This window comes from Lissotriton vulgaris, chromosome 3_1 (genome assembly GCF_964263255.1).
Source record: "Lissotriton vulgaris chromosome 3_1, aLisVul1.2, whole genome shotgun sequence".
Lineage (NCBI taxonomy): Eukaryota > Metazoa > Chordata > Amphibia > Caudata > Salamandridae > Lissotriton > Lissotriton vulgaris.
The window spans coordinates 654,746,837-654,774,570 of NC_141689.1; the positions used below are offsets into that span (position 1 = coordinate 654,746,837).

The following is a 27,734-nucleotide window of genomic DNA, read 5'->3' on the forward strand; positions in this document are numbered from 1 at the left end:
CCGTTTAAGATCTAACGAGTGCAACGACCTCTCAGCTGGGGTCGATGGGTTAGGAAAGAACGAAGGAAGGGTAATCGTTTGGTTTATATGAAAATCCGATACCACTTTTGGAAGGAAAGATGGGTGAGCCCTCATTACCACTCTATTGTGGTGAAACACAGTGTAAGGTTCCTTGGTGCAGAGTGCTTGAATCTCGCTAACCCTGCGCGCAGAGGTTATTGCCACCAAGAAGGCCGCCTTCCATGTGAGATGCTGCAAGGAGGCCTTGTGTATAGGTTCAAACGGTGTAGACATCAGCCTGGAGAGAACCAGGTTCAACTCCCAGGGAGGAGAAGGATTTCTCACAGGGGGATAGACCTTCTTCAATCCCTGAAGGAAATCCTTAACCACTGGGACCTGAAAAAACGATGTTTGTGTAGGTGATTTTCTGTACGCTACTATGGCAGATAGGTGAACCCTAATAGAAGCGTATTTCAACCCTGATGTCGCTAAGTAAAGGAGGTATGGGAGGACTACCTCTTCTTGCCCTTTGGTGGGATCAAAGCCATGGTCCTTACACCAAATGAAGAATCTTTTCCACTTGAACGCATAAGACGCCCTTGTGGAAGGTCTCTTTGCCTCTCTTAAAATATTCATACATTCTGGAGGCAGATTTAAGTGTCCGTATTGCAAGACCTCAGGAGCCATGCAGTCAGGTTCAGCGACGGGAGGTTGGGATGCAGGATCCTCCCGTTCATTTTGCTCAACAGGTCTGGCCTGCACGGCAGACGTCTGTGTGGACACAGCGACAGGTGTAATAGGTCTGGATACCACCATTGTCGCGGCCAATCCGGAGCAACTAGGATCATGTCCATGCTCGATCTGATGAGCTTGGCCACCACCTTCGGAATCAGTGCCAGAGGAGGAAACGCATAGGCGAACATTCCTGTCCACTCCAGCAGGAGAGCGTTCTCTTGTGTCCCTGGCCGGTGGAACCTGGACGCGAAGGCGTGGCATTTGGCGTTTTCGTCGTCCGCGAATAAGTCTATGTCTGGACGACCCCAGCAACGGAAGAGTTCTTCGACTACTTCGTCGTTTAGCACCCAGTCTGGCTGATCTTCGAAGTGCCTGCTGAGTGCGTCCGCTTTTGTGTTTAGCTCGCCTGGAAAGTGTACTGCCACCACCGACAGTCCCCGAGCCAGAAGCCAGTGCCAGATTGTCTGGGCCTCCTGAGACAGAGGGCGAGACCGAGTTCCTCCCTGCTTGTTCAGATAGAACATAGTTGTAGTGTTGTCCGTCTGAACCAGGATTTTGTCCGTTGTGATTGCTGGAAGGAACGCTTTGAGCGCCAGATGAACTGCTCGAAGTTCCAGCATGTTGATGTGGTATGTCTGAAGGTTGGTCGACCAGCGACCCTGAATCTGAAGATGACCCATGTGAGCACCCCAACCTTCCAGAGATGCGTCCGTTACCACAGACAGCGAAGGAAGAGGTTGCTGAAAAAGGACTCCCTGCAAGACATTCCGAGGGCGAGTCCACCACTGTATTGAGGTCAGTGCTGCTTGAGATAGGATGATTCGATCCTCCCAATCTCCAGTCGCTTGGTCCCATTGATCTTCCACAGACTCTTGTAGAGGTCGCATCCTCAACCTGGCGTTTGGAATTAGGAAGATGCAGGACGCCATGGAGCCCAGTAGAGACGCTACTTCTCGCACCTTTGGACGAGGAAACTGAAGTAACTTTCTGCATTTCTGCCCCATGGAAGATAGTCTCTCCTGCGAAGGAAACGCTCTTCCTAAATTTGTGTCTAGAACTGCTCCCAGATAGTGGATAGTTTGCGTGGGATGCAGGACTGACTTTTCTGTGTTCACGTGGAGCCCAAGCCTGTGTAGTTGTTGAAGACACAGATGACAGTCTTTGGTGGCTTGACGAGGGGACGGACTCTTCAGGAGCCAGTCGTCTAGATATGGGTACACAAAAAGACCTTTTTTGTGTAGACATGCCGCTACCACTGCCATGCACTTGGTGAACACCCTTGGTGCGGATTTTAGTCCGAACTGAAGTACTTTGTACTGGTAATGCTTGTTCCCTACCAGAAACCTCAAGTACTTCCGATGACCTGGTGTTATAGGAATGTGGAAGTACGCGTCCTGTAAATCCACCGAACACATCCAATCTCCAATTTGTAGATGAGGACATATCTGATGAAGTGCCAGCATGCGAAACTTCTCTTTGACCACCACCTTGTTGAGGGTCCGAAGATCCAAAATCGGTCTGAATTTGTCCTCTTGGTCTCTTTTGGGGACTAGAAAATACCTTGAGTACACTCCTCCCCCCCTTTGGGATGGGGGTACCTCTTAGATTGCGTTTTTCTTTAAGAGGACGCTCACCTCCCTTTTGAGGAGGTTTAGATGGTACGAGCGAGTCTTTTTTGGAGGAATCGGTTGTGGTCTCTTCCGGAAATGTAGCGCATATCCATTGCGCAGTATATTCAGCACCCACTGATCTTTTGTGATGCTGACCCACTCTGCCAGGTGTTGCGAAGCACTTCCTCCCACTGGAGTGGGTAACGGCGCCAGAGGAAGCCACTGCTCAGGCTTTGCCTCCTCTAGGCGTGGTAGAGGACTGATGATGTCCGCCTCTGCCTCTGCCCGATTTCCCTCCTCTGTATTGTGTCTTCCCTTGGGGCTTGTTCTGAGACCATTGAGGGGTTTGAACCCTCTGTTGGCCTCCCCGGTTCTTGTTGGTCTTGAAGCGTCGCTTGAACGGCTCTTTCTTCTTCTCCAGACCAACCGCCTTCACCGTGTCCAATTCGGTTTTCATGCGGGTCATTTCCTGATCGGCATGTTCCCCAAAGAGTGAAGATCCTGAGAAGGGCAGATTGAGGATGCGTTGCTGGGCATCTGGTTTGAGACCAGTTAAACGCAACCAAGAAGATCTCCTCGCACATACCCCATGTGAGTAGGCATGTCCTGCTAGAAGGGCGTTATCTGCAGATGAACTGATCATCTGGTTTGCCACCAAACAGCCCTCCGTCACTGTTTCCTCAAAGTCCTTCTGGTCCTCCTTGGGCAATTTCTCTTTGAATCGTTCCATGGAGTCCCACAGAGCTCTATCGTACCTGCCGAGAAGTGCTGATGCACTAGAGACTTTCAGGGATGAAGCTGCTGTGCTGCACACTCTGCGTCCCCAAGAATCTTGGGTCTTGCTGTCCTTGTCAGGAGGAACTGAAGAAGAAGGAGCGACTGTGTGATTCTTCTTAGCTGAGGCTACGATAACTGAGTCCGCCGCAGGCTCTCCTTTAACAAAGATTGGATCTGAGTCGGCCGGCCTATACTTTTTCTGGATACGTGCCGGTACCGCCCTGATCGCTGCTGGTGTGAGGAAAACCTCCTTGATTGGGTCCATTATCCCTGGAACCAATGGGAGCAAAGGCCGTGAATATGATTTGTGACGAAGGGTCTCAAAAATCACAGTAGTGGAAACTTCTGGAACAGCCATTTCTATTTGAAGTTTGTGAGCGCCCCTTTGTAAAACGTCCAGATATGTGTTCACGTCGTCAAGCGGGGAAGCTCTGGAGCGAGGGCTGTCTGCCAGCGTTGGGGAGTAATCCCCTTTAGAAGATCTCGAAGAAGATGAGGAGGAGGATGATGGCGTTCTCCTTCTCCTGTGGTGAGATTTTTCCTTCCTCACTGGCGATCTTCTCGGTCGATCTTCCCTTCGAGGAGAACGTGATTCTCTCCGATGCTGCCTTCGCGGAGATCTCGACCTCTCAGTTCGTACCTCCCTTCTCGGTGTTCAAGACCTGGGATGCTCCCTCCGTGGTGATCGGGAGACCCTGGGGGTATGCGACTTTTCCGCTCTCCTCTCCGAGAGCGTGATCGGTGCCTGATAGGACTCTGTCTGTCTGCCTCTTCTATCAGTCTCTGAAGAGGTGACCTGTGGAGTGGGCTTATATGTCTTTGCAGCCTCTCCGTCGCTCCAGAATCCTTCCATTTGCTCAACGGAGCATACCATCTTGGCGAGAGTGTTACCTTTCGCTGGGGCAACGGACTTCTACTCCTGGAAAAGGACCTCGATGAGCTAGAGGCACTTGAGGAGGAATGGTGAGAAGCCGATTGAGTCACCAAAATAGTTGACGGCACTGAAGAGGATTTTCGTCTCGGTGTTGGCAGACGTCTTAAAAGTCTTTCCCTTGACGTTGAACGCCTCTGCGGCGTCGATGGAGTGATAATCTTCGACGTCGAACGCCTCGATGACGACCTGTGTTCTCTCGACGTCGACCTGTGATGTCGAGCCGATGACGGAGTCTTTTCCCTCGACGTCGAACGGCGTCGCCCTGCCTTCGACGGAGGTCTCGACGTCGAATGGTGTTGCCCTGCCGTCGACGGAGGTCTCGACGTCGAACGGCGTTGCCCTGCCGTCGACGGAGGTCTCGACGTCGAACGGCGTTGCCCGGCCGTCGACGGAGGTCTCGACGTCGACCGGCGTTGCCCGGCCGTCGACGGAGGTCTCGACGTCGACCGACGTTGGTCTGTCGGCGACGGAGATGGCATTCGACGGTGTCCTGTCGTCGACGATGCCCTTGATGTCGACCTGGCATGTGGTGACGGCGGAGGATCGGACATCCTCGACGTCGAGCGCCGACACGCCTTCGACGATGATCCCTTCCTCGACGATGATCGTCCGAGGGGGCTCTTGCTCCTCGACGCCGAGCGCCTCCGTGGAGACGTCGGCGGAGGTGTCACACTCTTCGAAGCCTGTCGACGTTGAGACGACGGCGAGTGTATTCTGTCTCTCGACGCCGACCGTCGCCTGGTTGACGGCGGCGGAGTTGACTTACGTCTTGACGCCGATCTTCTCGTCGACGGAGATCTCGTGGCTTCTCTCGACGCCGATCGTCGCCTAGTTGACGACGGCGGAGCTTTCTTCGACGTCGGTGAATCTCTTTTCGACGACGATTTCCTCATCGACGCCGGTCCCGACCTCGACTGAGCTTTTTCTTTCGAACTGTCCATCAGATGTCGTTTCTTCAGCGCCGGGCCCGGCGCTGAGGTTGATGGACGCTCTGAATTGCCTTTGGCGGGAGTTCTGGGTCTCTTTGAACTCTTCCTCTCTGTAGATCTTCCCCTCATGGATCTCTGGGCCAGACCATAAAGCCTGTTCCTCTCTCTGTCTTTTAAAGTCCTGTCAGACAGATTTTGACAATGAGAACAGTCTTTTGGATCATGATCTTCTGGCAAGCATAAAATACAGACCTCATGAGAGTCCGTTTTTGCCTTCTTGTGGCCACAAGAAGGACAATCATCAAATAATAAGGGCATCCTGACAGGAAAACCTCAGAAAAATTCGACTGCTAAGCAGTTATTTACTTGACCCTGATGTTAAAAGTCAAAGTAAATCAAAAAATTGTTCTTTTGAGGATTTTCTGACTGAAAAAGGCAGAATAAATGTGGAGCTGTGTATCCAGGGTCCTTCCTGAAGGAGCCGGAAAGAACAACTGACCTAACTGTAACCCCTGAGGCATGATGGGAAGCTAGGGGCAGAGGTGCCTTAAAGGCACAGCGTCAGTTCTAGTACATGCAGCTACAGGTTAGCTTTTCAGTCTTTTTAGACTGGGTATTTGCAATGCAGCCTGGGAGCTGTATATGCTTACAGTGTGTTATAAGAATTTCTACTGCTTTCTAAGCATTAAAACAGTTTCTAAACAAGCATTGGTGTTGTTTCTCATGTTTCTAATGCTAATACAAATGTATGGTGGAAATTCTTCACAGCATATTCCAGCTCTACTGTTTTATTTGGCTGCAATTGCTTATTTTTATATATATTTATTTATATATATATATGTATATGTATATGTGGGGCACATATAATATATTGTTTCCGGGGTCCCGCGCATGGGCGGGAATATTCTAATGCTTATGACTATTGATGAGGATCCCCTGGAAGAGAACAATATATCTGTAAGAGGCATAGATAAGTTATAGATTCCTTAACTTGTGAATTACCCCGAGGCGTCAGACTGGATCTGGAGAATTTTTTCGTCAGCAGTACCCCTGCGAGTGGATAGGTGGCGTCGGTTGGCTCCGCGTTAGTTGTTTGCGTAGTGGTCGCCAGGCTGACAATGCAGCAGCTACTTAGATGCCGACCTTGCGCTCTGACGTCAGTTCTGTACACGACTATCCACGCCAGAAGCGCAGAGCCATGCAAGACACTGACCACTGGTGCGCAAAACTAGGGCTCTGAAAGGAAATCATTAACCCTAGAAGTCAATTCGCAGACCAGGGAGGTTGGATTGGGCGGTAAGGAATCTATAACTAATCTATGTCTCTTACAGATATATAGTTACCGAAGGAAAGTAACTTGTTCATCTGAAAGAGACAATTAGTTATAGATTCCTTACCTTGTGAATAGATACTCCAGCAATACCAAACCCCGGAGGTGGGTCCGCAAACCAAGCTCACACCAGAAAGTCCTGGAGAACAGAACGGCCAAAAAAAGCTGTCTTTCCGGACTTGGCTGCCCAGGCAGAAGTGCTTCTTGAACGTGTGCAGAGATGCCCACGTCGCCACCTGACAGATGTTGTTGAGGGGGACTCCCTGTCCCAAAGCAGTGGTAGCTGCCGTCGTCCTGATGAAATGGGCATGATGCCCCTTACGAGGCTCCTTCTTTGCCAAAGAATAGCAAGCTTTAATACACAAAGCAACCTATCTAGAGATGGGCCGTTTGTGTACGGCCTGACCTTTTTTAGAGGCCACATAACCAACAAAGAGTTGGTCATCCACCCGGAATTGTTTTAGTACAATCCAAGTAAAAGTGGAGCCTCTCTGCCTCCTTAAAAGGATGCGGAGGCAGAAAGAAGGTGGGCAAAGTGATGGTCTGACCAATGTGGAAAGAAGTAACCACTTTGGGAAGAAAGGATGGACGAGTTTGAAGGACAACGTTGTCCGGATGAACAGCCAGAAAAGGAGGTTTTGAAGAAAGCTTGGAGCTCACTCACCCTGCATGCAGAGGTGATGGCAACCAGAAAAGCAGTCTTTATGGTCAGAAGCCTAAGAGGACAGTCATGTAGCGGCTCAAAGGGAGCGCACATAAGATAGGTTAGAAGTAGGTTCAAGTCCCACTAGGGCATTATGAAGGGAACAGGAGGAAAAAGATGAGTAATGCCCTTAAGGAAGAGATTTACAACAGGGGACTTGAAAAGAGAAGGCTGATCAGGCAGCCTAAGGAAGGCTTAAAATCGGCAGAGAGGTAGCCCTTTAGTGTGCCCAGAGCAGAGCCCTGCTGGGTCAAAGAAAGGAGGAACAAGAGAACCTCAGAAAGAGGGGCAGAAAGGGGATCCGCAGCCTTTGCTGAGCAACATGACACAAATTTGTTCCATCTGCAGGAGTATACCGTCTTAGTGGAGGGACGCCTGGCTGCCAAGATAACATCAGAGACTTCGGGGAGAAGGTCATAGGTCGTAAACTGTCGCCGCTCAATCTCCACGCAAGGCCCAGTTCGGGTGGAGGACCGTCCCCTGCTGCTGCGACAGATGATCCTCCCGAAGAGGAAGTCGGATCGGAGGATCGATGGCCTTGTGTAGCAGCTCAGGATACCAAACTCTTCGTGCAAAATCGAGAGCTACCAGGATGACTTGGGCCCAGTTGCGCTTGATCTTCTTCAGCACTCTGGGTAGAAGTGGTATAGGCTGAAAGGCGTATACCAGACCGTAACTTCACTCACACCGAAAACCGAGCAGCTCAGGACACCAAACTCTTCATGCCCAATCGAGAGCTACCAGGATGACTTGGGCCCAGTTGCGTTTGATCTTCTTCAGCACTCTGGGTAGAAGTGGTATAGGCTGAAAGGCGTATACAAGACCGTAACTTCACTCGCACCGAAAACCGTTGCCTAGCGAGTGCTGCCTTGGAAATTCCAACGTTCAGAATTGCTGACATTGCGTGTTCTCTTCAGTGGCGAATAGATCTAACCAAGGCTTTCCCCACTGCTGAAAGAGACATTGCGCCACCTCCGAGTGGAGATGCCATTTGTGATCCATCATGCACCTACAGCTGAATTTGTCCACCCTGTCATTCAGAAAACCTGCCAGGGATATGCCCTTATGTTCCAGCCAGGTCCAGAGACGGAGAGCCTCTTGAAATAGGGTCCACGACCCCACCCGCCCTGTTTTTTGCAGTACCACATGGCGGTGGTGTTGTCTGTAAACACCTGCACTACTCTTCCCCGGACAGAGGGAAGGAATGCTTTGAGTGCAAGACTAATCGCCCAAAGCTCCAGAAGGTTGATGTGGAGCCCGGACTTCACTGGAGAGCAGAGGCCTCTGATCTCCGCCTCCCCCATGTGGCTGCCCGATCCGAGAAGTGATGCATCGGTCACCATTTGTGAACTCTGGTTGGGGAAGGGAGAGGGTTCTGCCATTGATCCAATCCCGGTGCGTTAGCAACCACTGCAACTGGCGTGCAGTGCCTTCCGAGATCTGGACGCAATCGCACAGGTCCTCGTGATGGTGTACCCACTTGAACTTCAGGTTGTACTGCAGAGCGCGCATATACCATCTGGCAGGATGCCATCAGGCCCAGTAAGCCGCAGGGTCAACCTGACCGAAACATGGGATAGAGGCTGAAAGATTGGAATCCTAGCTCGAATATCCCAAACTCACTGCTCCGGAGGATAGACCCGAAATTGCATTGTGTCTAGAACCGTGCCGATGAAGAGGAGCTTCTGAGAGGGAGTAAGCTGTGACATCGGCATATTGATAGAGAACCCAGGCGAATGTAGGAGGTCCACCGTAGTCTGGAGGTGGAAGACGACAGCCTGGGGTGAGCCCGCCTTCAACAGCCAGTCTTCCAGGTAGGGGGAGACTGGAACCCCCAATCTGCGCAGATGAGCTGGGACCACTGGCCTTACCTTTGTGAACACTCGAGCTGGGCTGGTAATACCAAAGGGGAGCACAGTAAACTGAAAGTGCTCGTGGCCAACCGTGTACTGCAAGTAGCGCCGGTGGGCCGGCAGGACAGGGATATGAAAATAGGCGTCCTGCAAGTCCAAAGCTACCATCCAATCTCCAAGGTCGTAGGCAGAAAGGACCTGAGCTAGAATCAACATTTTGAAGTTATCCTTCCAGAGGAAGTGGTTGACATCCCTGAGATCCAAGATAGGACTCAGGCCTTTCTCCTTCTTGGGCACCAGAAAGTAGTGGGAATAGCAACAACAACCTACTTCTGGGGCAGAACTCGCTCAATGGCTCCCTTGGCCAAGAGAGTCGTAACTTCCTGTTGGAGAAAGGCCAGAAGATCCTTAGACACACGATGGTACTAAGGTGGCGTGGCTGAGGGGTAGTCTCGAAGGAGAGGGAGTAGCCCCTTCGCAATATTTGCAAAACCCACCTGTCCGACATGATGGTGCGCCAGTGGGGAGGTGATGGCGAATCCTGCCACCCACTGGCGATTGGTGGCCCTGAAAGGTTGGACTAGGTGAGTATTGAGGCTGCTGCAGAGGGGGCAGTGGTGGACTGGCCCGCTCCCTGGCCCCCAGACCCACAATGGTGGATCCCACGTCCCCAACCGCATAGGGGCTGAACAGCTTTCGTTAGCTTGTTGCTCTGTGCAGAACGTGGCGGGGCACCCCTTCCGTAGCCACGAAAGGGGCATAAAGCAGACTGCGCAGGGCGGGTGGAGAGGCCTAGGGACTTGGCCGAAGCCCAGGAGTCCTTGAAGCGCTGTAGCGCGTTGTCTGCTTTGTCGCTGAACAGGCAACGGCCATCCATAAGGGTAGCTTGGACATCCCTGGAAAAGCCAGGTTGACCTCAGCCAGGGGTAGCCTCAAAGGGCTACCGAAGAAGAAATCGTCCTGCCTAGCGAGTCAGCGGTGTCCGGCCCACATTGGATTGTAAACTTGGCTGCGTCTCTCCCCTCGGCGACTTCACGGGAGAGCCCGGCCCGGGACTCCTCCGGGCACTGGGACAGCACTGCGCTACCGTATCCCAGACAGAGTGGGTGTAGCGGCCCAACAGACATGCGGTGTTTACCGACCACAGTCCCAAGCTGGAGGAAGAAAACATCATCTTCCCAAGGTGGTCCAGCTTTTTGGATTCCCTATCAGGTGGTGCGCGTTAGGGCATGCACCTTTGGACGTTGAAGCTTGGACCACCAACCTCTCAGGGGTGGGGTGTTGGGAGGGGAAAGTGGGGTCGCCTGGGTCCAGGCGGTGGCGTTGGGCAATCATCTTATCCACAGGAGCCCCTGTGTTGGGCCTGGACCAGGTGCCCAAAAGTATGATGATTAGGGCTTCATTAAACAGCAGCAGGGGCTCCGGAGAGCTCACTGCCGGTTGAAGCACCTCTGTCAGGAGGTTAGTCCTGACTGCCACCGTAGGTAGCTCGAGGTTGAGAGCCTTGGCCGCCCTAAGCAACACCACTGCCAAGGTCTGGAATGTATAGAGACCACTGGCTTCCCCCAGCTCCTCTGTCCATTCCGGTTCTTAATCCAACTGGTCAGTCAAAAGATCTCCAGTCCCTTCCCAGTCCTCCTCACCCTCCTCTGGTTGCCAATCTAGAACAGGGGCACAAAAGTACCCGATGACACCGGATCTGGCGTCGGTCGATATCGGTCTGTCTCTGTGTCTATGTCAAGGCGAAGGCTGGGGTCGACGTAAGCTGGGCACACAACTGGCGTTGGCTGCGAACCTGGTGCCGGTGGAATCGGCGCTGGTGGTGTTATGAGGTCGACCGGCGCGAATTCAGATCCGGGCTTGGATCCAAGGGGACCCTGCGGCGCCGGGGTCGTAGCTGCCGGCATCGAAGGCCCAGGTCCTTTGGCGAGTTCACGGGGCCCGAAGGCACGTCGGCGGAGTCCGGCTGCCTAAAGATGGCATGCATCGCTACGTAGAAACTCCGAAGCTGGGTAGGGGCCACTACGGGTCCCGGAAAGGGAGAGAAACTCTGATTCGACCCTTCAGGCTCTGCATGCGGAGCTGCGGGAGGGGCACCCTCAGCATTCCTTGTTGCATCGGCCAGCGGACGGGGAGAAGCAGAAGAGCGACACTGCTTCTTCGATTTCTTGTGCTTCGACTTACCCGAGGAGTGCGAAGACGTCGAAGAGGACTGGTGGTGGTGGCTTCGCGACCAACCCTCGACCTCCCGCACGACTGGGACCTTGAACAGCGCAGAGCCGACTGCTGGGCCTCGAGAAGCTTTTGGGATCGTTCCCGCAAAGACTTTGGATTCATGGTCTGGCAGTTGGAAAACGACTTGGAGTTGTGGTCGTGTTCCATGAAGGCACATGCAGTGCAGATCTGTCACCGACATAAACTATCGGCAGGAGCCGCAGCCTTGAAACCGGCATCCCTACGAGCACCAGGAGTCGAGGACTCAAAACGCTGTTGACAAAAGTCGATCAAAAATGCAGCCAAAACGTGACTAGAGGTACCGCTCTCTCTGGATCTGCACTGCTGGGGCAGAAAAAGACAGAACTGACGTCAGCACTTGAGGGTGGCATCTAAGTAGCTGCTGCTACGTCATCCCAGTGACCACGAAGGATGCAGAGCCAACCGACGCCACCTCTCGACGAGCAGAGGTACAGCTGTCTGGGGGTAATTTACAAGGTAAGAAATCTATAACTAATTGTCTCTTTCAGATCAATATGTTCCGGCTACAGTGAGATGCCTGGGAAATATCCTAAGGTAACGGATCTGTGGGTTGAAGTCTATCAGGTGACCATGTGGAAAATTAAATTCTGCTGTAGAGCTGTGCAGTCGCTGCGCAGTCGCTGTGCTTGAAATGGACTTCTACTTAGTAAAATCACTGACTGCTCAAGTGATGTCCTCTCTACCCTAACTCTGAGCAGAACTAGGGAGAAGACCAAAACGTAGAATTATGACATTGCCTTTATGGGGACTGCTACTTCGTGAGTAAACTATTTCCCATCTTAATCTGGTAGGCACCCTCACACCAAGTGTTGGGACCCCAAACTGCTTCTGGAGCTGACATAATATTTCATACTGATACCACAGCCACATGGCTTCCTTTCCAGAACATGCCCTGGAAATGAGTTTTGCAGACCCTTTGACACCTAGGACTTTTTAAATGTGCCAACCTGGGACAGAAAGTCTGATGGCCACTAAGCATTGAGTGAGATGCATGCTAGGTAACAATCAATCCTGTGAGTTAAAATGGAAAGGCAAAATCAAGACCACTAGAAATCCAAGATGTATTTAAAATCACAATCTCATCCTAGTGGATTAAACATTGAGAGAATGTGCCCTCTTTCTTGCATGGTATGCCCTGAATTTTTGCTGAATTGCTGATGGACTTTGACTGAGAGTGCCCTGGGCTCCTGCTAATCAGGTACCCAGGGCCTATGTTCCTTCCCTAAAACTGCATTGAAGCCTAAACCCAATTGACATCTCTGGCCACATGTCAGCCACTAGTAAATGGTACCATAGGTACCCAGGGCACTGTGACCAGAGAAGGCCTCCAAGGGCTGCAGCACTTATTGTGCCACCCTTAGAGGCCCTGTACCCTGACACTCACACACTGCCTTGGCAGGCTGCATGTTTTGGTGTAAAACAAAGTGAAGAGTCGACATGGCACACATCCCTGTGTGCCATGCCCACAAACCTCTGCCCTGGCATACTTCAGTCACCCCTCTAGCTGGGTGCCCTATGCCAGTGGTGACGGTACAGATGCATGAGTCCTGTACCCCTACCGTACCCAGGTCCATCCCTGGGCACTGTAAGTGCAGTGCTGCCATTAAGAGTATATGGTACTGGGATGTTGTCCTTACGAACTCCACAGCACCATAATGGCTACACTGAATGGGAAGTTTGGTATCAAACTTCTCAGCACATTAAACCTACACTGATGCAAGTGTGGGATTTAATGTAAAATGCACAACAGAGGGCATCTTCGAGATGCCCCCTAAAACTTGACCAACTCCTAGTGACCTGACTGAGTGGCTGCCACCACCAGACATATTTCTGGACCCCTGGGACGAGAGCTTGCTGCTCTCGGGCCTGAAACAATGCACATCCTGGGACGCGGTGCCAAGCCTCCTCCCCCAAGATGGGCAGGGTTCACGAAGGAGAGGCTTTAAAGGCATGCCGCCTTTGTGAGCCTCTCCAGACCATTTGCAGCTTTCAGCAACTGGTCCCCACTGGTTCCACCCCCCACTTTGGGCAGGAAAACGGTCTGGAAAAACAAATGAGGAAGAGAGGTGTGCCCACCTCTGCCAACTCCACCCCTGGCGGAGGCGAGGTGCAGCACAACCATGAGTCCCCGCCATCTTGAGGATGGGGGGACCCAGCCAACCAGGGACAGACTCCGGCCCCCCTCACATTTGAGAGTAGCAGAATAGGTGGTGTACACACCCCAGGAAAGGGACCCATTGGTCCTTGCCCTTTACCTACCTGTAACTCCCCTACATGTAGTAGGTAGGTTTTCCTACTGGGAGGAAAAGCCCATATGATGAAGCATGCCACCTATGGTGGGTGAGGGGATTCGTCCTGAAAGGGATTGCTCCCCTTTGGGGCTTTACTGAGAAACACAATTTTACCTTTTTCCTTGTTAAAACACAGGTCACACTCCAAGATAGACCCGAAAAGTCTTGTGTTATGAATATACTATACGGGGAATCACTTCTCGAAGGTCTTTAAACTGTCTCCCTTGGACCCTCCCCTCACTCGCTTTGTGTTTCGAAGGAGGCTTGAATGACAAGGCTTAAATCTCACTGACCCTCCGAGCAGATGTTATGGATACCAGGGAGGCCGTATTGATGGTAGGAAGCCTGAGAGGACAGTTATGTAGGGGCTCAAACGAAGCACACATTAGGAATGTTACGGTCCTACTGAGGCATAATGAAGGGAGGAGGAGGAAAAATATGTTGCAAATCTTTCAAAAACCTATGTACACTAGGGGATTGGAAACAGGAAGGTTGGTTATGCAACCATAGAAAAGCAGATATTTCAGAAAGATATCCTGCGTTGCAAGGGAAAGAACTAACAGGGGAACTTGAGAAAGGAGAGCAGAAAGATTGTCAACTTGTTTCCCTGCACACCATGCCACAAACTAGCCCCAATGGCAGGCATACACAGTCTTGATAGAGGAACGCATGGCTGGCAGAATATCATTGCAGATTTCTGGCGGAAGGTTGTGAATGTCACCATTCAATCTCCACGCAAGAAGGCAGTGCGTTGACATTTTGTGATGTATTGCCCAGTGTCATTTTTGTTATGCTATGTGGCAGAGTTGAACAAGTTACTTACCTTCGGTAACGATATATCTGTAAGAAACATTAGTTAGTGTTAGATTCCTTACCTTAGAATATCCCAGGCGTCAGTCTGGATCCGGAAACTTTTGCGTAGCAGTACCCCTGCGCGTCGGTAGGCGTCGTCTGCAGGCGTCCCCTGCGGCTCCGCGTCCGTCATCGGCGTCGTGCGCCGTGATGACGTCGCTGGAGTATATAGACGCCGCCTCCGCGCGCTGACGTCAGTTCTTTGCACACAGCTTTTCCGCGCCAGGAGACGCAGAGCCATGAGAGAACCAACACTGGTGCCATGTAAAACTAGGGCCCTGAAAGGGATGACCTTAACCCTAGGTATCAGTTCGCAGAACGGGGAGGATGGGTGGGTTCGGTAGGGAATCTAACACTAACTAATGTTTCTTACAGATATATCGTTACCGAAGGTAAGTAACTTGTTCATCTGAAAGAAACACGTTAGTGTTAGATTCCTTACCTTAGAATACATACCCCAGCAATACCAACCCCGGTGGTGGGTCTGCGAACCAATACAAACTACACCAGAAAGTCCTGGAGGACAGAACGGCCAAAGAAGCCATCCCTCCGGACTTGACTGTCCAGGCAGTAGTGCCTCGCAAAGGTGTGCAGCGAGGCCCACGTAGCCGCTTGGCAAATGTCCTGCAAGGGGACTCCCCGGCCCAGGGCAGTAGTAGCCGCCGTGGCCCGAGTAGAATGGGCCCTCAGCCCAACAGGAGGCTCCTTCCGAGCCAAAGAGTAGCACGCTTTGATGCAGAGGACGACCCATCGAGAGATGGTTCGTTTACAAACCGCCCGTCCCTTCTTCGCACCCACGTAGCCAACAAACAGTTGGTCATCCACCCGGAACCGGCGTGTCCGATCCATGTAGAATGAAAGCGCACGTTTTGGGTCCAGACGGTGGAGCCGCTCTTCATTCTTTGAAGGATGCGGAGGCGGGAAGAAGGAAGGGAGGGTGATGGACTGCCCGATGTGAAAGGCCGAAACAACCTTGGGCAGGAAAGAAGGTCTAGTCCTCAGAACCACCTTATCAGGATGAATGGACAGGAAAGGAGGTTGGACAGAAAGAGCCTGGAGCTCACTCACTCTCCTGGCAGAGGTGATGGCAACCAGGAAAGCCGTCTTTAAAGTCAGGAGACGGAGAGGACAAGAATGAAGGGGCTCAAAGGGAGCACACATCAGGAAAGTTAGAACCAGGTTCAAATCCCACTGAGGCATCACAAACGGAACAGGTGGAAACATGTGAGTGATGCCTTTCAAGAATCGAGTTACAATCGGGGATTTGAACAAAGAAGGCTGATCAGGAAGCCTCAAAAAGGCTGAAAGGGCAGAAAGGTAGCCCTTGATAGTGCCCAGAGCAGAGCCCTGCTGGGCAAGAGAAAGAAGAAACAGAAGAACCTCCGAAAGAGGGGCAGAAAGAGGGTCCACAGCCTTTGCTGTGCACCATGCCACAAATCTGTTCCACCGACAGGCGTATACCGACTTAGTGGAGGGACGCCTGGCTGCCAGAATAACATCACAGACTTCAGGAGGCAAGTCAAATGGCCTCAACTGTCGCCGCTCAATCTCCAAGCATGGAGGTGGAGACTGGACAGGTTCGGGTGGAGGACCGTCCCCTGCTGCTGCGACAGAAGGTCCTCCTGAAGGGGAGGGCGGATCGGGGGACCGACTGACATGCTGAGTAGCTCGGGATACCAGTACCTTCGAGCCCAGTCCGGAGCCACAAGGATAACTTGGGCCCGGTCGCGCCTGATCTTCTTCAGCACTCTGGGCAGAAGTGGTATAGGCGGAAAGGCGTATAACAGACCGCAACTCCACTCGCGCCGAAAGGCGTCGCCGTGCGAGTGCCGTCTTGGAAACTCCAACGCGCAGAACTGATGACATTGCGCGTTCTCTTCTGTGGCGAATAGATCTAACCAAGGCTCTCCCCATTGCAGAAAGATGCCTTGCGCCACGTCCGAGTTCAGACGCCATTCGTGATCCATCGAGCACCGACGGCTGAGTTCGTCCGCCCTGGCGTTCAGAGAACCTGCCAGGTGTTGAACCGTCAGAGTCACGCCCTGACGTTCTAGCCATTGCCAGAGGCGCAGAGCCTCCTGGTAAAGGGTCCACGACCCCACTCCGCCCTGTTTGTTGCAGTACCACATGGCGGTGGTGTTGTCGGTGAACACCTGCACTACACTCCCGTTGACAAAGGGGAGGAATGCCTTCAGTGCCAGACGAATCGCCCGCAGCTCCAACAGATTGATATGGAGCCGGGACTCCGCCGGAGACCAGATGCCTCTGATCTCTGCCTCTCCCAAGTGGCCACCCCAGCCCTGGAGGGACGCGTCCGTCACGACAACGTGCTCCGGTTGGGGAAGGGAGAGGGACTTGCCCCTGACCCAATCGCGGTCCGTAAGCCACCACTGCAGTTGTCTCGCAGTGCCCTCCGAGATCAAGACGTGGTCGGACAAGTTGCCCTGATGCTGGGCCCACTGAAACTTCAGGTCCCACTGCAGAGCCCGCATCCGCCACCTGGCGTGATGCACCAGAAGGATGCAGGAAGCCATCAGTCCCAGCAGCCGCAGCGTCAACCTGACCGAGACTCGGGATAGCGGCTGAAAGATGGGAATCAAAGCCTGAATATCCCGAACCCGCCGTTCCGGAGGATAAACCCGAAACTGCGCCGAGTCCAGAACCGCTCCGATGAAAAGGAGCTTTTGAGAGGGACACAGGTGTGATTTCGGCACATTGATGGAGAACCCCAGGTTGTGCAAGAGGTCTGCCGCCATCTGAAGGTGGTGGACGACTGTTTGGGGCGAGCCCGCCTTCAACAACCAATCGTCTAGGTAGGGGAAGACTGAAACCCCCAACCTGCGCAGATGGGCTGCGACCACCGCCATCACCTTTGTGAACACCCGTGGGGCGCTGGTAATGCCGAAGGGGAGCACGATAAACTGAAAGTGCTCCAGGCCTACCGTGAACCGCAGGTAACGCCGGTGGGCCGGCAGGACGGGAATGTGAAAATAGGCGTCCTGCAAGTCCAACGCTACCATCCAGTCTTGTGGGTCTAGAGCAGCCAAGACCTGAGCTAACGTCAACATCTTGAACTTCTCCTTCCGGAGGAAGCCGTTGACGTTCCTTAGATCCAAGATAGGACGTAGGCCCCCCTTGTCCTTCTTGGGCACCAGAAAGTAGTGGGAATAGCAACCACGCCCTACTTCTGGCCCAGGAACGCGCTCGATGGCCCCCTTGGCCAAGAGGGCCGTAACTTCCTCCTGCAGAAGTTGCAAGTGGTCCCCCGACACACGGTGGTTCTGCGGTGGCATGGCTGGAGGAGAGGTCTCGAAGGGGAGGGAGTAGCCCCTTCGGACGATTTGCAGCACCCACCTGTCCGAAGTGATCGTGCGCCAGTGAGCGTGGTGATGGCGAACCCTGCCACCCACTGGCGTCACATGGGGCCGAAAGCACGGACTAGGAGGATTTTGGGGTAGATGCTGCGGGGGAAGGTGTGGTCTGACCCCGCCGTTGTCCCCGACCGCCACCACGGCGGTTTCCACGGCCGCCACCGCGTTGGAAGGATTGTTGCGGCGCGTGGCTGGCAGCACGTGTGGGGGCGCCCCTTCCTTGGCCACGAAAGGGACGAAACGAACCCGTTTGCTGACGCTGGGTCGAGAGACCCAAGGACTTGGCCGTGACCCTGGAGTCCTTGAAGCGTTCCAGCGCGTGGTCCGCCTTGTCACCGAACAGGTGACAGCCATCAAACGGCATGTCCATCAATGAATTCTGGACATCAGCCGAAAAATTGGCGGATCTCAGCCAGGCGTGGCGACGAATCGCCACCGTCGTTGACATAGCTCTGCCTAGCGAGTCGGTCGTATCAAGACTGTGAGAAGGTGGCCTGATATGCAGTGCTCACTATTCTAGTGAACACTATGTATCAGTCCAGCAACCCTTATTGATGATTGGTTGTAAGTCAACCTTATAGACCAGCTATCCTAGTAGCGTGGATACGAGCAGTCTAAGGCTAAAGACTCGAGAGGGCGTGTTAAGCCAGCTGTTTACCACACATATACCCCTTGAATACCAAGTGAAAGGACACCACACAAGTGTTATGAAAATAAACAGTTATTTATTTAAAGATCACAACAGCCCTGTACTCTTTATGAGGACAGGGTACTAAGCACAAACCAAAACTCTTACAAAAATACTTAAGTTAGCACAGTATATACAAATGCCCGAGGGGCACGGAAAACCATATACTCTGAAAGTGGAATGCGAAATTCCTAGCAGGTAAGTACAGTACTAATAGCTTTTGGAATCGCTAGGACTTGACTAGGGAATCGTTAGATTACTTCTAGGAGGCCTAGGGGACTCGGGTGCAGTGTGTGCACTCTCACGCGAGATGCGGACAAAAGTCTATGGTAACTAGGAATTAGAAAGTTAGTGTTCTCGGGCGAACCCGACCTGGTAGGGAGAAAACGAAAGTAGATTCTGACCCTTGGATAGTGAGGCTATGCTTGGGCACCGAAATGCCGAAGTTACCTAGCCCAGGGGCTGCAGCTGCATAGGTCTGAAAAGACGTCGGGAATCCTCGTAGACGGACCAGGAGCCGGAAGAAAAGATGCTGGCCGGTGACCAGTGAAGAAAGTTCAGTTGGATCCAAGCCTGGATCTCGAAGATAGATGACACCTGAAAGCAGAGGGGACCAAGTTCGAGACTACTAGCCAGTAGTCAGTGGGCACCAGGAGGGCACCGGATGGTAGCCACCTCGACAAGGTGAGTGGGTGACGCTGTAGCTCGAAGATCTCGCGGACCAGGAGGCGTTGTCGGCGACCAGGATGGAGGATCGAGCTGTCCCACGAAGTTAGAAGCTGTCGGCGTCGCTGGACCCAGGATTGGGCAACAAAGCCTTGGCAAATTCAAGCCCACGCGGTGGACCTAAAATGGCGTCTGGAGTGGACCAGGAGGGTCCGGAGTGCCTCTCTTCAAGGAGGAAGCAAGGGCCAGTCTGGAGCAACCAGACCAGCAGTCGTGAAGTCGTTGGGCGTCGTTCAGAAGGCCACAAGCCAGCCGGCTAGTAGCCAAACAACGCGGTGCACAGCAAACAGCAGAAGGGCCCCACGCAGATCGTGGAGATGCAGGGAGGCTGACCTTGGGTGCTGGAGCTGCGCAGGGTCGGGGCTTCTCGGACCCCAAAGCACTCACCAGTGGAGGACACGGTGGGCTTGCAGTAAAGATGTCGTGCAGTCTTGGCGATCGTCGGTCCCTCGAGGTCTCGTCGCACTCACGGTTCTCAGCTTGGCTGTAGAGGTGAGTAGAGGTCAGAGGTGCCAGGGAAACCGGGTCTCGTCGAGCTGGGTCGTCGGATTCGTGATGAAGGACTTGCAGCAGACCGCAGTGTTCTTTAGGATGGTGCCCGCTTGATGCAGGGTGACTACTCCTTAGCCACAAGGGAGAATCTTGAAGAAGAAATCGTGAAGTCCTTTCGAAGAAAGTGGTATCTTGATTCCAAAGATGATCTAATCTGAACAGGGGGCCCGCTCCTATCTTTATACTAAAAAAGGGGGCTGACCCGGTGACTAGGTCCTGCCTATGGGTGGGACTAGGTGGGGGGTGGTTACACCCCTCAGCCATGCCGGACTTCCCCAGGCCAGGGGCTGGTGTGCCCCTGGAACTGGTTCAGACCGGCCTATGCGTAGTGAGCACCGGGGTGCCACTCAGCAGTCACCTTCCTGTAAAGCCCTGCCTACCCAGGATACACAAAACCATGTCTGGGACGGTGCTAGCACCGCCCCTGACAGGAAACCCTTTGTCCAGGCTCCCCTCGCTGGAAGGACTCCCAGCTGCAGGGGGTCAGACTCGTGTCTGTGGTGGCAGCATCCATTTTGTGGAGCTGAGGCTTCAGTTAACTTTAACCGGGGTTCACAGTTACATACATGTCGTGTCCCTCTAGAAGGGTGGAATGCTAACCCCGTCGCCAGAATTGGCGAGGGGTTAGTATTCCAATTCGTATGACACCTTACTCGACATGTTTTGATAAAGAAATACCAAAGTTAGCATTTAACCGCGAGGATTATAATGCACTTAAGAGTATATGGTATGCGTTATCATGGAACAGCTATTAGGACTTGATTCCGCAAGCTGCAGACAGGCTCAGCTCATGCCAGAGCACCATCTCACACGATTCCAAGCACTCTGCCTTCAGGATTGTCAAGGCCTGCCATAGGAGTGACTGATAGGAATCTGTGTGTCCATTTTAGGGTTAGGTATAGGTATACTACACCTACAGCAAAGGGTGATTACACGACTTTGCCCCAGCTGTCATGCAGCCAGTTGTGTCAAATTTAAGAGGCCAGCCAGGGGTGGCATAATACATGCTGCAGCCCCTGGCAGCCCTGGGTACACCCATGCCCTGAGTTACAGGGTCTGATAGGGTGGCCCAGTACCAATTGGAAATGTACCTAGGGTACATGGAATCCATTTTAAAGAGAGAGCAGTAGGCCTGGGGTCCTGATTGGCAGGGTCCCAGGTCGACTATGTCCAAAACCAGCTAAAACACAGGGCAAAAAGTTGGGGGCAACCATAGTCAGGATGTACCTTCCTACAAAGACCACACCGTATTGAATATTTCGCTGCATCTCGGCCCTCAGCCACAGCTTGACCGAGTTTTGCCCGCACCTCCATGGGGCATTCTGGCAGCAGTTCCGCGACCGTATCCCACACAGAGTGGGTGTAGAGGCCCAAGAGGCAAGCGGTGTTGCAAGACCGCAGGCCCAAACTAATGGACGAGAAGACCTTTTTGCCAAACTGGTCATACCTCTTGGATTCCCGGTCGGGCGGGGCCGACGGGAATGCGGACTGGGAGGTCGAGGCCTGGATCACCAGACTCTCAGGAGTGGGGTGGGTAGACAGGTACTTGGGGTCGTCCGGACAAGGACGGTGGCGGCTGGCCACGTTCCGATCAACAGGCGCACCTGAAGCGGGCCTGGACCACGTGCCCAACAGAACGTCTGACAAGGCTTCATTAAACGGCAGCAGTGGCTCCTGTGGGCATGACTGCGGTTTGAAGACCTCGGTGAGGATGTTAGGCCTCACGGCCGCGACGGGGAGCTCAAGGTGTAAGGCCTTGGCAGCCCTCATCAGCACCACAGAATAGGCAGCTCCCTCCACCGATGCCACGGAAGGAGGAGAGATCAAACCAGGGTTAGGAGAGTCGTCCAAACCACTGGCATCCCCCAAGTCACCTGTCCAGTCCGGGTCATACTGGCACTCGCGTGACAGAGGGTCCTCGGACCCCTCCCAACCTTTACCGTACTCCTCATCTTCTCCGTATTCGGAGTCAACGATGAAGACCGGCTCCTCGGGGTTCATGGGCCCCATCGGCGCCGGGACCGGCGTCGAGCGACGCCCGTCCGGCGCCGCGTCCGGCGTCGGGGAAGGTAAGGGGACAGCGCCGCCCGGAGCCGGCGCCGGAACCCCACCGCCGGCCGGAGCCGGCACTGGAGAACCGGCGCCGCGCGGGGGCGGCGTCGGGGGTAACCCCGATGGCAACGGCGCCGGGGAGGCCGGAAGACCAGCCGGCGCCGATCCCGAAGGCCCTTGCGGCGCCGGGGTCGGAGCCGTCGGCGGCGCCGGGGCCGGAGCACCCGACGGCGCCGAGGCAGGGACACCCGAACCGCCAGGGCCCCCAGACGGTAGCACTGGGCCAGAAGGCGCCGTAGGCCCCGTCGGAGAAGCGAGCGCCCTCATGGCCATGAGGAACGCCTCGATCTCCTCAGGCGTCGCGCCATGCCCAGGGACCGGAGGGTATGAGGCAGGCCGCGCCGGCGACTCTCGCGGAGCCGCAGGGTTGGGGTCACCCGAGCCCCCGGCCGCATCGCGCGAGCGTCGGGGGGAGTCGGGGGTACGATGACGACGCCCCGACTTCTTGTGCTTCCTACCTGACGAGCCTGACGAGTGGTGTCTACTTCCGGAACGCTCGGCGCGGCTCCGCGACCGCTCCCTCGAAGGCTCTCTCGACCTCCGGCCGGACCGGGACCGCTCCCGGTCCCGACGTGGGGCCGACACCCGGAGCTCCAGTAGCTTGCGGGACCGCTCCCGCCTAGCCTTGTTGGTGAGGGCCCGGCAGTCGACACAGGAGTCCACGTCGTGGTCGGGGCCCAGACACCGGAGACAGAGGCGGTGATGGTCCGTGACCGACATCGTGCGCTCACAGTCATCACAGTGCTTGAACCCAGGCATCCTATCAGGCACAATAAGAGAAAAAACAATCGAAAAACTCGGTCAAAGACCGGGTACCGCTCTTCAGATCTGCGTCCACTGGCGCGGAAAAAAGAAGAACTGACGTCAGCGCGCGGAGGCGGCGTCTATATACTCCAGCGACGTCATCACGGCGCACGACGCCGACGACGGACGCGGAGCCGCAGGGGACGCCTGCAGACGACGCCTACCGACGCGCAGGGGTACTGCTACGCAAAAGTTTCCGGATCCAGACTGACGCCTGGGGATATTCTAAGGTAAGGAATCTAACACTAACGTGTTTCTTTCAGATGTATGGAGTATGTGCCCCCCTCCCCCTGTTTGTGAATATAATACATTGTGGTCATGCGGTTGGTACGGATTAGAACTACTTTGTTGTGAAGATGTTGCTGAAACGCTTTCAGGGCTAATTGAATTGCAATACAATCAAGATAATTGATGTGCAAGTGTTTCTAAATTTGTGACCAGAGGCCACAAACTTTGAAGTCCGCATATGTGCCCCCCAATCCTGTAGGGATGCATCAGTTGTAATGGTGATTTGTGAAATTGGGGCTTTGAAGGGCCGACCCTGCAAGAGATTGTTGCTTTTCCACAGCTGCAGACTGTGATGGGTCTCTGGCCCTCCCAACACTAGAACTTGTAGATGTCCCTCCACTGTGATTGAAGACTGAGTTGAAGGGGGCGCATATGCAGTTGCATGTGCAGCACTATGGAAATACAGGACGCTATCATCCCGAGAAAACTCATGACTGTTTTGAATGTGGTGATGATGTGGTTGAAAAAGAGGTAAAGCTAACTGAAATGTTTCCACCATTTATGGACTGGAATAGGCCTTGGGTGTAACAGAGTTTAATGCTGCAACCAAGAACTGCTGCATTTGCAACGGTTGCAGGTGACATTTGCTGAATTGAGTGAGAAGCCTAATTTGTCTACAAACCCTTTGAGTGTCCTGCAGACAGAGCTGGCTGGTGGCACTCTTGATCAGCAAATCGTCTAAATATCAAAACACAAGTGTGCCCCCTCCGCCCTTCTGAGATGAGCTGCTACCACTGTGAGATATTTTGTAAATACTCTTGGTGCAGTAGTTACTTTGAATAGCAACACCGTAGACTTATAGTGCTGTAGTGGCGATGTGCTGGGTGTATTGGAATGTGGAAGTAGGCTTCTTTGAGGACTAAGGCTGTCATGAAATCACCCTAATGTAGCAATGGTAATAATCCCTTTAGTGTTACCATATGGAAATGTATTTGTTGAGTAGCATGAGGTCTAGAATAGGCATTAAAGTCCCATCCTTTTTTGAAATGAGGTAGTAGAGGGAGTACATCCTTTATCACTGATGCGGTTTTGGGACGTGTTCTATGGCCCCTTTTTGAACTAGAGTTTGGACCTCCTCTTGTAGGAGTGAGAGTTGTTCTGGTGACATATTTTGTGTTTGTAGTGGTATTGTGGGTGCAGTAGCCATAAGTCCTAGGCAGTACCCATCCTTTATGATAGAAAAGATACACCGTTGATCTGTTGTAATTGTTGCCCAGTGTTTGTGCTACTGTTGCAGCTGTTACCACTACTAGCGTTAAAAGTTGAGGGGGGAGCTTAGTGGGTCACTGTTTAGCAGGAGTGGTGACTTTGAAGGCGAATCCACGACCCATCCTCTATTATTCAAATAATGTGGCCTTTAGTATGTCCCACTGGTGCATTGGAACTGGTCAGAACCTTGCTGCTTTTGCATACTGCCTGTTTCTGGGGAGGTGCTAGTTTTTGATGCTCCTTTATATTGCCTCCGAAAGGAGCCCCTGTGTCGAAAAGTCTGTAGTGCACCCATGGCTTTGGCTGTGTTGGCGTCTTATTTAATTTTTTTCTAACATTTCATCTACCTCTGGTCCGTACAAATGTTCACCATCGAATGGTAGATTAAGTAGATGTTGCTGGACATCAGGCTTAAAACCTTTGTCTCCAAGCCATGCGTGGCACCTGATGATGCATATATTCACCTCCCTTAAACTTGTATCCGCTGAATCTAGTGCAGATTGCATGGTGGCATTGGACATATTCTTGCTTTCCTCCACTAGATGAGCCCTTCTTTGCCGGTATTGGTCTGGGAATTGCTGGAGTGCATTTCATTTCATCCCACTGGGATCTATTGTTTTTGGAAAGTAAGCCTACTGAATTGGCTAAACGGAAATTGTTGGAAGCTTGTGCGGCTACACGTTTCGTTTTCCTGCCACATCATACTTCTTGCTCTCGTGATCAGTTGGTGGAGCATCCCCAGTGCCCTGTGAATTTGGCTTTTTTCTGGCAGACAAAAGAAAAGAATCCAGGGAGGTTTGTTTCCGATCCAGGGAGGATCTCGCTTTGTAGTTTGGGCTAGACTGTTCTTGTAAGGAACATGGTCAAGACATATTTGAATATGTCTAGGTCTGAACTGAGGTGGCGAAGTGAGCTAAAAAATGATGATCGATTCAACCCAGATCTGGTGCTGGGGTGAGTGTCTGCAAAGGTTCAGCGCTCCGTCCATGAACTCCTTGTGTTTGCTTTGGAAATATCTTTGGAGACATAACATTTGACCCCTAAAGGGTCATAACCCCAAAAACCACTGTAACTACCTCCCTGTACCATACATCACATAACCATGGAGGAGTGTGTGGCTTTAAATTAAGCCGATGTTACCACACTTAAAAGACCAGAAGCACATATTATAATGCCTAATTTCATCCCTGACTTCAGTAGCCATAACCAAACTGCAATCATAAGTAATAAAGCATGGGAACCATGTGTTTACATTATAATTAGTAAAGCATTACAGCCTTTCTGGAATTCCCATTACAGTCAGCAATAACAACATCTTCAAATAAAACATTATCAGTGACAAGTTTAAATAACACATTGTACATAACACTTTTAAATAAAGTCTAGTACAAAAATGAACCATGTGTGTCTTTTTTAAACAACTTTAGGCAATAATCTGCACCCATACACCAAGACACTATAGGGTTCTGCACGTCCAGCTGTAGAGCAAAAGCTCTAGCCCTGGGAGTGCTTAAAAATGGGGAAAATCCTAGGGTGGCGTTCCTTTTTTAGACCCTCCAAACTTAAGACCAGTGCTTTGGTAAACTTCCTTTGGGGAAAGCTGATGCTCTCCTGCGATCTCCCCAGGCTCTCTTTAGTCCATTGGTGGTGATCTTGCTGTCCTGGGGCCACAATATTAATGAAAAGCTTGAACCTGAAGAAGCCCCCCAGGGCATTACAGGGCACTCTCCTGCAGGAGTATGGAATGAATGGCTTCGGACAAAGTTCTTTGTTGTGCCGCTGGTCTTGCAGTTTTCTTTTATATTCTTGAGGTGCCTGGTTTTATGCCTTCTTTATTGTTCCTGTGTCAAGCCCTAAACACTTGGAGTCTTTTCCTTATACCTCCTGGACTCTAAGGTAGCTCACTTTGCTGGTTCTATTGGCTCACTGTGCCAGCATTTTCAAATGTTTCTCTACTGGTTCCCTGTGTCCCTCCGGGTACAGAACTCCAGTTCTTCCCCCAACTAGTCCTGCGGGAACGTATGGTCTTGGGTTAACTGTAAGCAAAGTCTTTAGTCCAGGTGAGAATCAGGGGTTTACTCCTTTCAGCTGTCTCAATTTCCAGATTGAACAAAAAGCACTCTCTCCCACTTGTGCAAGATTTTTTTTTAAGTTGAGGTGTAAAGTTCCAGAACCCAAGCACCCCTGGTTAATCCTAGTGTGCCACATCACCTCTCCACCCTTGTCTAAACACTCCTGAACATCATGCTGGGACATTTCAAGATAGTGCCAGTTGGGAGTCACTGGTCATCTCTCCTCTGGGGCTTTAGATCTGCTGCTTGCTTACATCAATGAAAGGGACTTTCCCACCACATATTTAACGCAGAGCCCCCTCCTGTGTTGGCTCCAGAGGTTTGGCTCCTTCATTTGTTTAGAAGGCCAGGGCTGGTCAATCCCTGGTACAGTGTAACAGCTAATTAATGGATGCATATTTTCTATGCCAGCCCTTCCTCCTCAGGAGCAGAGTGAAGAACTGTTAAAGGCTCTCTGTGTGGGGAGGTCTTTGTTCTTTCAGCTGGAGAGCAATGTAATTAACTTGGCCCAGCAGGGTCTGATCCTGAGCTGAGCCAAAGAAATTTTGGATGCCCGGACTCATAAGATGTACAGATACTTTCTTGGACCTGCATATTTGATCTTGACATGTATCATTTGCACCAGTTTGTAATCTCACTAGACATTTTGAAGCAAAACTGAGCTCTAAGGCAGATTTACCCCTATGTGTATAATAAAGTGACACTGCAGCCAAAACAGTAAATCACACTGACTTTCCCTAGGAGTGTAGGCTAATATTTTAAGGCCTTCATCACTGGAAAAAAAGATATTGGGTGTTCAGGCTAAGCACATATACTGAGCAACCCTTGGGGTCAGGGTCAGCTTCCTATGGAGGTTCAACACAAGACATTCTCAACAGATACTGTGAAACTGCGAGAAGCAGTTTTCAGTCAAGACGCTAGATGGAAAGTATGGTGAGACCGTATGTAACAACATCTTTAAAATGAGAGGACACTATTTTAAATGCTGCATTGCGTGGTTATTAACGTTGATAACGATGTAGGCTGCTTTCAGATGATCAAGGCCATGTTTGCTCTGACTATATAAATGCAATTGCGAAGGACTTCTGGAATTGAACACATTTTACCTGGCATTCCTGACGTTTTTTAATTGCATGTTTATAGAGTTTATGCAGTTTTCTTGCATCAAATTCTGTGAACTTGGACACAAAAATCCACAGGTTTCTGAAAAGGAAAATAAACACTAATTAGCCATTTTAGGTATGTAAATGATTCACACAGTGTTGTTATTTTAAAAAATAACCAGCATAACTCTAGTTTCCTTAGTTCTTAAGCAGAGTCATTCTTCCTGTGGCCCTATCTGAATACTGGGAGACAAGTTTGGAGTATGCATCACAGGAATGAAACAGTGAAAGATGATAGGTCCCTCACCTTACTCCCCAAGTTATTTCAGTTTGCTCTACTAGAACATGCTGCTCCCTCCACTTCCCAGCATTGCTGAGTTGGGAAGTAAGGGGTAATGAGGGAGTTCTACATTCACAGTGCAGAAAAAGTCTTCAACATTTAATCCATACTCATCAAATTAACAATTAAAGTATTCTGTTACGTTATATATGATGTTCCAGACAAAAGAGGGCTGCAAAGTGATTTATAAAGTTATACG

General features: G+C 52.0%; 1 protein-coding gene across 1 annotated transcript in view; it reads right to left on the bottom strand.

The window, feature by feature from the left end:
* Positions 1-27,734, bottom strand: part of CHD1 (chromodomain helicase DNA binding protein 1) — a 1,544,591-nt gene that overhangs the window by 180,453 nt on the left and 1,336,404 nt on the right. The window contains exon 34 of the mRNA XM_086960963.1: positions 27,199-27,295. Coding sequence (XP_086817089.1) covers positions 27,199-27,295 — 97 coding nt within the window. The remainder of the gene's footprint in view (positions 1-27,198; positions 27,296-27,734) is intronic.